We start from the raw sequence: 11094 nt of genomic DNA, 5'->3' as shown, positions 1-11094 counted from the left end.
ATGCCCTCTCTTGGAACCAAAATGATGCCCATGTGCAGATTTATGGAGCCAATCAGAAAGGTGTTATGCAAGCTATGTGACTAGAGGAGGTTAACCGCTATGATGTCAGAGACAATGAACTGCATGGACTTCCTTAAATGGGCCACAATTTTTCTGCCAATATTTTTCTCACCATCTAGAACAACCACTCTCCCCTTCTTCAATTAACTAACATGTACCTGTTCTTTTATAACTGAGTTCAAGCATTCTCTGGAACAAGATGCCCAGTAAAATTTGGATGGACAGCCTTTCTTTGTGCTAACACAACAGGACACAATTCTAATTCATTATAATCTTGATTTACTTCTGTTGCTCCACATCTTAGCTCCTTCAAGGCAATGCATGATGTCTGAAAATGCATCTTCAAAGCTTAGCACAAAAACCTAATACATGTCTGTTGAATTAATAAATCCGCAAGGCTTACTAAGATCCCCTCAAAGTAATTTGGGCAGGATTCTTTACAGGTATTTAAACAGTGCACCCTTGGGGTGCCTGGGTGGTTCAGTCGGTTAAGTGCCTGCCTTCAGCTCAGGTCATGATCCCAGGATCCTGGGAGCCTGGCATTGGGCTCTCCGCTCAGCTGGAAGCTTGCTTCTCCCTCTCCCACTCCCCCTGCTTGTGTTCCCTCTCTCACTGTGTCTCTCTCTGTCAAATAAATAAAATCTTAAAAAAAAACAACAGTGCACCCTCAAGTGCACTATAAGTTTTATGGGGGAATTAAAATATGACCATGGTTAAGGAAGACAAAAGAGAGGAAAGATGTAATATTTTCAGTTTCTGTTTGTGTGTGTGAAGAAAGTGAGGCACGAGGAGATTAAGTGACTTGATTAAGGCATCCATATAATTCACAACCAGTGTACTGGAATGTATGTGTTAGGGGGTCGAGTGAAGAATAACTGTCGCGAACTGATTCGAATTTTCTGGATAATGAAACAATAACCTAAAGTTGCTTTCAGGCAAAATGTCCAAGAACGCAAAAAAAAAAAAAAAAAAAAGAACACCCCCCCCCCCAAAACCCCAAAAGCTATCGCAATACAACAGTGAGTGGGTAAGTCTTCCCGCACGCTTTCAAAATGCCTCCTGCTCTCTTGGTTTTGGTAAATCAAACCCATTCTTGCCCAGATTTGACAAAATCCCTTAAAACACGTTTTTAAAAAACCCAAAAAACAAAAAAATCCCTGCCTTGAAATGCAAAGACGAGTCTGGGCTGTGGACTGCGGTCGAGCTCCTCCCTGGGACGTGGCGGTAAACCCGACTCCCCCAACGTCTCCCGAGGGCTCCGGGGGTACCGCGGCCGCAGTGGGCAAGCTGAAACCCCCAGCCCCGGAGTTTCCAGGACACGCAGCCTAGAAGGCCTCCTGCCGCCTCTCTCGCGGGACGGCTTCCCCGGGCGCCGCCAAGGAGCGGAGAGAGCGCCGGCGCGAGACCAGGGCGAGGAGCCCCGGGTGCCTAGAGCCCCTCTCATCACCTGGCCCGCAACCCGGAAGCAGATGCGGGTGGCGCGGCGCGGCCCGGGTTGCGGTTCCGGGTCGCACCGCACCGCAGCCCGGGCTCCGCTCGCCGCCGCAGTGCCCCGCCCCCACGCTCCGGACCTGGGCTGGCGGCGGCCGCTTGGCCGCTCCCGGGGCCACATGGCTGAGGGGGACGCAGGGAGCGACCAGAGGCAGGTGAGGGCCCGGCGGGGCGCCGACCTCCAGGCTGGGCTCGGCGTCGCCTCGCCGCCCCGGGCCTCCTCCGCTGAGGGGCCCTCTGCCCGGGGCCGCCCCCGTTCCCGCCGGCACCGTTTGGGCCGCCGGGCGCTCCGTTTGCTGCACCGCGTTCCATTTTATCTGCGCTTGTTCGCCGATCGCCCTCCGACCGGCCTCTCCCGAGGCTTCGGCAGGCTCGGCCTGCCTCGGACGGTGTCATCGTCAACCATCCGCACGCGACTGAGCAGCACCGGGCCGGAGACAGAAATCCGGGTTCAGCTTTCTGCCCTGTCGCCGCCGGGTCACCTAGGACAAGCTACTTATTCCCGGTTTCTGCCTTTGCAAAATGGGCAATGATAACACAGATCCTGGAATTCCTTGAGGGCCCCCTAGATCTTAACTCCTCTTGATACTGAGCTTTCCCCCCGTGCGTGGCTCACATGGGTGCTCTTAAAGCTTTTCCTGCTGGGTTGTGAGAACAAAATGAGATGATACAAAGTTGCATACTTTGCTTCCCATTTTCACTTTTAGATACTATTATTTTCCTTTTTTAACCCCAAACCAAAAGAATGATTTCTGAAATGTTTTTAGGGTTTGATTACCAAAAAACAGCAAAACAACCACCCAGCCCTGTGCCCTAGTCCAAAACAAAACAAAACAAAACAAAAACTGAAGGAGATACTGAGTGGGAATACAGGGCTAGTATGCAGCAACGCTACTGGGGAGTGGGAGTGAGGATTACCTGCTAGAAAAGGTGAAGCAGAGAATATGTGTTTATCTTTACACTTGTAAGTCTTGCTATAGGGTACGGGAGTGCATATATATTTGGCTCAGTGGCGGCCAAGAGCACAGTGATGGAATAGCAAGGCCGGTAAGTCGTTACTCTAGTATCTGTAAACCACCCATAGAGTAGAACACGGTGACCCGCTGCTAAGACCGTTTGGCAGTGTTCTTTCAGGGATCCTTCATCCAGGCTAGTGATGTTAAATGCAAATACTTTATAAAGGAGGAAAGAAAACTCAGGCTTTTTAGGGCATGTACCTTCATTGACTTGTCCTCCCATCAACTTTCAGAATGAGGAAATTGAAGCAATGGCGGCTATCTATGGCGAGGAATGGTGTGTCATTGATGACTGTGCCAAAATATTTTGTATTAGAATTAGCGACGATATAGATGACCCCAAGTGGACACTTTGCTTGCAGGTATTTTTTTCCCCTTCTCTATAGCCATTTTCCAGTTACAACATGGACTCTATATGATTGACTAATACTGTATTCCTCTAATGACTATTGTGTGATTTCTGAATTGTCTTTTTTTGTTGTTGGCTTTTGTTAATGGCTGATTGTCTAAACATATGGGTAATTAAATCTCTGATCACTCCCAAGACATGCTTCAATTGATAGTCTCAATCTTTCCTATCCCAGTTATTTTAATTATTTGTAATGTACAGTGACAGGCTTGAGCTTCGCTTCCTCTCATTGTCCTGTCCATTTAATAGGAGAGGGTCTAAACCTGGAAAGATGGCTAACATTTAAGAGGAGAAATAGGTTAGTAATTTAAAAGGCTTCATAAAGTAGGTGCTTATTTCTTTATTAATAGAATCAGTTGTGGTTAAGTAAGTGACAAGATAAGTGTGGCTTTCTGTATTAATATTTATTCTTTGATGACTGCATATACTTTCAATATAAAAGTTTCTGCCAGTGTTTGTTTTTATAATAATACTGATTTGAGAATAAATGTATATGTATTTAATGTGTTTAACAGTATTTAATAGGATTTTGGGGAGTATTTCTTCAGAAAATGCTCTAATGCCACTCTATTCATTTGGGGTTAGGGAATAATGCCCCGATTTCCGTTTTCTTTTCCTTTCATCTCTCTCCTCCCCACCCTTATTTCCTAACTTTCATTGCTTGTATGCTTTCTCTGCAAATAATGTGCTCTTTCTTAAAAAATTAGCATCATTAACAACATATTTAATGTGTAGGTATAAATATGAGGAGGGCATTCTCTCCTGAGATTGAACAAAACAGTGGTTTTGTTTTTTAGTTTCACAAGTAAGAAATTTGTCCAGTGACTAGCTTTATAAATATTGTTATTTTTGAGCCATGATGAAGTATAAACAGATTTGTTTTTAAACTGCTTTACAGGTGATGCTACCAAATGAATACCCAGGAACAGCTCCACCTATTTATCAACTGAAGTAAGCTACATTTATATTTTTATAAAAAGATTGTACTTTTTAAAGATTATTTCTCTATCCTGTATATTGTGTTAAATAAAATACCTTTCTTATCAAAATATATATAGAAATTTAGAACACCTTCTGGACTTGGTATAGAGCATTTAAATAAAAAATTAAATTATATAAAAACACATTGCATATGTACTTAATATCACAGGGTTAAGATAAGAGAGAATCACAGGGTTCACAGGGATAAAATCACTACTGATTGTCTTTAGAGATAGGGAGAGAAGTCTTTAGACAACCTGGTAGTCTAGAGTTTCTCCTAACCTGGTTCTGCTGACCTAGCCACGGTTCCTGGACACGCCTCTGCCTAAGACTGCTTGCCTTCCGGGAATTACCCTTGGTGCTTCTCCCTGCCCCTTGTTGTGGAAGAACCAGCTTCTTAGCAGCCCAAGCTTAATCTTAATGAGTCATGACCTGTTGATTGCAAGTAATCTTTGATCAGCTTTGCCCACTTGGCCTATTAAGATGTATAAACTTGTGTGAACAGAATTCCATTAAATCTCAATTATTGAAATCTTTACCTACCAGTGGGATAATTTCTTGTGTTTTAAAACAGCAATAAAATTTGCTATTAATAATGGTTCTGTAATTTTTAATTTTTATTTATTGGAAATGATAAATGTAATTTTAGAATGCTTGTAAACATAAATTCCCTTTTCAGGAAAAGTTAATATATATTTTTACAGTCATGTGGCAACCACTGTATTTGTTAAAGTTGTTTTTGAGACACTATTTTTTTTTAAGATTTTTAAATTAATTATTTGTCAGAATGAGAGAGAGTGAGAAAGCATAAGCAGGGGGAGCAGCAAGCAGAGGGAGAAGCAGACTCCCCGCTGAGCAAGGAGCCCAATGCAGGACTTGATCCTAGGACCCTGGGATCATGACCTAAGCTGAAGGCAGACGCTTAACCGAGCCACCCAGGTGCCCCTTGAGACACTATTTAGAAAAAATTGGGAACTCCTGACAGTGTAGCAAATATTGTGAATCTGGAAATTTGGATTCTGGAACTTGTTCTGCCACTTATGTAAACCTGTACAGCTTTATGATATCCAATGAACTCACCTCTGTTTTTTAAAACCATATTTTATTTGAATAATATTGGGGTTGTCTTTATTGTGTTTCCTAGAAGGACAAAAGGAGTTAATGCCAATGAAAGCATTTTGGAGCTGTATAGATTTGTACAATATAGCTAATAATTATCTATTTTAATGAAAATAGATAATTTTTAAAAGTTAAATAATTTATAATTTAATCAGTAATTTCTGTTTGACATACAAACACAATCCTTGAATAGTCTTCTTCATTGTGTTTTATTTAATCTTAGTGCTCCTTGGCTTAAAGGGCAAGAACGTGCAGATTTATCAAATAGCCTTGAGGAAATATATATGTAAGTAACAGGTGATTAAAAAAAATTCTATTTGTGATTTTATTGTGGGCTTTTGTTGGAACTGTAATATGTTAAGGCCTTTTCTAAACTTTTTGTTAAACTGCATTTCCATTAACAAAAAGGATGCATTTGAAGAGTCCTTGAAAGTTTGCTTATATAATATAATTTGACTTCTACTTAGATACAAAAATACAGTAATAATTCAGAACTAATAGCTATAAAAACACCAGATTGTGAAAGTAAACTCAGAGATACTGCTCATGTTTTGGTATTTTCACAGGCTGTGTTGAATGAAACTGGTTGTAGCAGAATCTTGTATTAGGTCATAAGAATGAGAGTCTGTTGATACACTGTATTTTTCACTCTTTCAAAGTCAATCAACAAATACTACATGGCAGGCACTGTACTAGGTCCTGGGTACACATAGTTAGCAAAAACAGAAATGGTCCCTCTTTTGTGGCATTTTGAACTTATTGGTGGGAGAGAGATTACTCATAACATCATAAAATGAATATAAAACTGCAGTTCTGATTAGCTTTGGAAAAGAAAGATATTAATATACAGTACTAACTGAGTTTGAAACAAGACCTGATCTAGTCTAGGAAGTCAGGGATGGCTTGTTTGACTTTAGAGCTGGGTTAGTGAGGTGAAGATAACTCTGGTGAAAGGCACACCATGTGCAAAGGCTCAATGTCAAGGAGCTTGGCTCATTTCAAGACACAAAGACTATTGGTATGAAGTGGGAAGAGGAGGGGAGAGAAGGGAGCATGGTGGGAAAATGACCTGCTGAGATGAGCAGGGGCGGTCATGCGCAGTCTTGTAGGCCATGTTAAGGATTGTTGTCTTTGTCCTAAGACCTGCGGGAAGCAGAGGTTTCTAAGTGGCGTGACGCCGTGATAAAATTCTCATTTAAAAAACACCATTCTGTTTCTGTGCGGAGAACTGATTGGAAGGGAGCAAAAATAGACGTGTGGGGTGTTGGTTAGGAGGCTAATGCAGTAGTCCAGAGAAGATGACTGTGATTTGAATTAATTATTGTGAGATATATTTTTTCTTTTTTTTATTATGTTTTATTATGTTAATCCCCATACATTACATCATTAGTTTTTGATGTAGTGTTCCATGATTCATTGTTTGTGTATAACACCCAGTGCTCCATGCAGTACATGCCCTCTTTAATACCCATCACCAGGCTAACCCATCCTCCCACCCCCTCCCCTCTAGAACCCTCAGTTTGTTTCTCAGAGTCCATGGTTTCTCATGGTTCGTCTCCCCCTCCGATTTTCCTCCCTTCATTCTTCCCTTCCTGCTATCTTCTTCTTTTTTTTTTTTTTAACATATAATATATTATTTGTTTCAGAGGTATTGTGAGATTAATCTAGTAAAATAAATAATGTTCTGGAATATCAGTTTTACTGTAATCCAGGAACTGGTAAAGATTGTCTTATATGTTCTAAATGACTACCCCATTTGTTACAGTGAGAGGACCCCCTTTGTATCCCTGGGATCTCAGCCAGGTTTCTTTTCCTCCCAAAATATTTAATTAAAATATGATAAGTCTTTATGGAATTGATTTCTGTTTATTCCCTCCTAGAGGAATTGTGGTCTTCCTTGAGTCCCCAGTTTTACACTTGACTCTGAAGGTAACCAAGAACTAGACATATCAATAAAGGATGACCCCATTTAGAGATTCCTGCACATATAAGTATTATTTATTTCCTCAATTAAATGTTTTCTGATAACTTTCTCTAACTTTAGTGGTCACTCCAACTTTTATGCCCCCAACAAACTTCTTTCTTTAATCCTTTATTTATGCTTATTTACCAATTTATCTCCCTCCTTAAATAGAGTAGGATAAATATACTGCAACTTTGTTCACCAATGATGTTGTAATTATACATCTTGTGGTCATTTTTTTTTTAAGTTTTTTTTTTTTTTTTTAATTTTTATTTGACAGAGCGGAGAGATAGGAACACAAGCAGGGGGGAGTGGGAGAGGGAGAAGCAGGCTTCCCACTGAGCAGGGAGCACGATGTCGGGCTTGATCCCAGGACCCTGGGATCATGACCTGAGCCAAAGGCAGACACTTAACAACTGAGCCACCCAGGCACCCCTCTTATGGTCATTTTTTAGTTCTTATCTTACTTGACCTCTGGAACTTTTGCTGGTGTTGAAGTTCCTCTTTCTTGAAAATCTTCCCTTATTTGGGTTCTATCATGTTAATCATATGCGTCAGTTAGATTTTTCTTCTACCTATGCACAACGTCATGTATTTAGAAATGGTTTCCCACCTGCCCTTTTTTTTTAATCCAAAAAGCCCCCCTTTTACCAAGAGATACCGTCCCATAGTACACAACCAACTTACTGTTTTCCCTAACTAGTTCAGTTGAGCTATTTGAGAATTAGGAAAGGTCAGAAATGACAGTTTGTTCAACAGAAGAATATGATTTATACTGTCTTGCTTACTAAGAGTGCTTGAATAACCCCTATCCAATGGCATTATTTGCACACATGTGATCTAAATAAAAATAAATGCTTTTTATTTTTTTAAATTTTTATTTATTTATTTATTTATTTTTAAAGATTTTATTTACAGGGAGCCTGATGCAGGACTTGATTCCAGGACCCTGAGATCTTGACCTGAGCCGAAGGCAGACACTTAACCAACTGAGCCACCCAGGCGCCCTAAACACTTTAAAAGTTTTTGTGACAGGCTTTAATATTTTTTCCATAATTCCAGCAGGGGGCAGCAAATTGAAAAATATTATTGGTCTTTGAAAATGAAACATGAGGTAAATGTATGAATATAGTTCTTAACGTTTATAGTCTCATATTCTAAATACTGTAACACTATTGAGATTTTCATATTAGCATCATTTTGTATGCAAAATTTTATTTTTGCCTAGACAAGCAGATGAACTATGGTTTGTTTCCTCTTAGGTAGGAAAGGAAGAAGTCAGAAAACTAACAGTTTTTCCAGTAAGCATTTACTGAGTATCTCTTATATGCTGACACTCTGTTAGGAGTTTGAAATTTAAAAATAAAGATAAATGTGTACCCATACAATACAATGACATAATTATTGAGAGGTTTGAACCAAGTGCTGTAGTAGCATTTTTTAGAGGTCTTAGCAACAAACTATCTCTGGGCATGTGGATGAGGTTGGAAAGGAGGGTTCCACTGTGAAGGAGACCTTTGAGCATGGTGTTTGCCAGGTAATCAAATGGGGAGAGGTTTTCTGGTAGAACGAACGGCATAGGCAAAGTAATGTGGGTGTGAAGCAACCTGGCATCTTTAGAGTTTAGCAAATAGTTTAAGATGCCAGCTATATAAATTAGGTAGGGATAAGAAGAAAGAACCTGCAAGTTGGGAAAGAAGTTTGGGCATTATCTTGTAGGCTCTAGGCATTTTACACAGGGGAGTGATGTAATTAGATTTGTACAGCAATGTGAGAGATGGGCTGTGAGGGGTTTTGAGGGAAGGGCCACCACAGGAAGAGTGAGTCATTAACTCAGGAGGGAGATGGTGGAGGCCTTTTTATGAAGGCAACAAGAAGGTGGATGGAGAAGAATCGTCAGTAAAGAAATACTGAAGAATATAAGCTAGGATTTGGTCATTGATTAGATGTAGATTAATTGGCTTATCACACCTTATTTTTAGTGATATATTTTGTATGGATATTTTGAATATAGGAAAATAACTATGTTAATAAAGCAAAAAGTAAATGACAGATTTTAAAATACCTAGAACATCATAATAATTGCTGTTGTTTAAGAGAAAAGGAAATGGATTAACTTTTTTTTTTTTTTTTTGTAGTATAGATTTTCCCCACTATCTAAAAGTGGAGCGTTCCTATGAACCCTTTCAATTGCCAAAATGGCATAAAGGAAAGAGTATCCCTCACTTTCTGAATGTTCAAGTTACACTTCTTCACTTTTATGAAAGACCTACTTTTGGTATAGTAGTGGCTGTTCTCGTAAAAGTGACAGTCCTCTTCAGGTTTCTTTTGGTTAGTGAAAACAGCTACCAATGTAGGTCTTTTGGAAGAGTGCAATGGCATAACGCAAACTTTTGGTAAGTGGAGGAATACCTGCGTCTCTCGCTCGCTTACTCTATCTATTATGTTTTCTTTATCCATTCATCTATCAATGGACAGTTGGGCTGTTTCCATAATTCGGCTATTGTAAATAATGCTGCTATAAACATAGGGGTGCAGGTATCCCTCTGAATTAGTGTTTTTATATTTTTTTGGTAAATACCCAGTAGTGTGATTACTGGATCATAGGGTAATTCTGTTAAATTTTTGAGGAACCTCCGTACTGTTTGCCAGAGTGGCTGCACCAGTTTGCATTCCCACCAACAGCGCGGGAGGGTCCCTTTTTCTCCACATCCTCACCAACACTTGTTTCTTGTATTGTTGATTTTAGCCATTTTGACTTGTGAGGCAATAATCTCATTGTAGTTTTGATTTGCATTTTCCTGATACTGAGTGATGTTGAACATCTTTTCATGTGTCTGTTGGCCATTTGGATGTCTTCTTTGGAGAAATGTCTGTTCATGTCTTTTCCCATTTTTAAATTAGATTATTTATTTTTGGGGTGTTGAGTTTTATAAGTTCTTAATATATTTTGGATACTAACCCTTTATCAGATATGTTATTTGCGAATATTTTCTCCCATTTCATAGGTTGCCTTTTAGTTTTGTTGACTATTTCTTCCGCTGTGCAGAAGCTTTTTATTTTGATGTTAGCCCCAGGAGTTTATTTTTGCTTTTGTTTCCCTTGCCAGGAGAAAGTTTTAAATTTTAATTCCAGTGTAGTTAACATACAATGTTATATTAGTTTCAGATATACAATATAGTGATTGAACAGTTCCATATATTACTCAGTGTTCAAGATAAGCGTACTCTTAATCCCCTTCACCTGTTTCACCCATCCCTCCACCCATCTCCCCTCTAGTAACCATCTGTTTGTTCTTTATAGTTAAGAGACTTTGATTTCCTTTTTTTTCCCCTTGTTCATTTATTTTGTTTCTTAAATTCCACATATGAGTGAAATCATATGGTATTTGTCTTTCTCTAACTGGCTTCTTTTGCTTAGCATTATACTACCTAGATCCATCCATGTTGTTGCAAACAGCAAGATTTCATTTTTTTTTATGGCTAAATAATATTCCATTTTGTAGGTAAACCACATTTTCTTTATCCATTCATCTATTGATGGACACATCTGTTGTTTCCATAGTTTGGCCATTGTAAATGATGCTGCAGTAAACATAGGGTGCATATATCCTTTCCAATTAGTGTTCTCATATTCTTTGGGTGAATACCCAGTAGTGCGATTCCTGGATTGTAGGGTAGTTCTATTTTTAATTTTTTGAGGAACCTCCATACTGTTTTGCACAGTGGCTGCACCAGTTTGCATTCCCATCAACAGAAGAATTTGTAAGGGCTAGGATGAGGATGTTGAGGAAAGGTTAATCAATGAACTGTGTAAGCACAGTAAGTTATTTCTTGAGTTTGCAAATGTGTTTCTCTGTGATTAGGCCATCTGTGTTTGCTAATTGTTGCTCATCAGAAGTTAGGCTCCTCCAATCCCACAGAGACTGGGAGAAAGGATGCCGTCTTCCTTGATTCAAAAGGATGGTTCCCAGGTCCTTGAGAAAGACACTCCTAGGTTGTAAAACTGACAAGAGTCTTCTAAAAAGATGTCCATATATTCCTAAGGAGCAAGAA

General features: G+C 39.7%; 1 protein-coding gene across 3 annotated transcripts in view; it reads left to right on the top strand.

The window, feature by feature from the left end:
* Nucleotides 1-1549: 1549 nt before the first annotated feature.
* Nucleotides 1550-11094, top strand: part of IMPACT (impact RWD domain protein) — a 29140-nt gene continuing 19595 nt past the window's right edge. The window contains exons 1-4 of one of the 3 annotated variants that reach the window (XM_036098153.2): nucleotides 1550-1706; nucleotides 2801-2929; nucleotides 3875-3927; nucleotides 5300-5362. In XM_036098153.2, the coding sequence (XP_035954046.2) occupies nucleotides 1671-1706; nucleotides 2801-2929; nucleotides 3875-3927; nucleotides 5300-5362 (281 nt within the window). In that variant the 5' untranslated portion in view covers nucleotides 1550-1670. The remainder of the gene's footprint in view (nucleotides 1707-2800; nucleotides 2930-3874; nucleotides 3928-5299; nucleotides 5363-11094) is intronic. The other 2 variants (XM_036098152.2, XM_036098154.2) reach the window with 2 other exon arrangements.

The sequence above is a fragment of the Halichoerus grypus genome, chromosome 13 (assembly GCF_964656455.1).
Source record: "Halichoerus grypus chromosome 13, mHalGry1.hap1.1, whole genome shotgun sequence".
Lineage (NCBI taxonomy): Eukaryota > Metazoa > Chordata > Mammalia > Carnivora > Phocidae > Halichoerus > Halichoerus grypus.
This window is presented reverse-complemented; position numbering and strand designations above follow the sequence as displayed.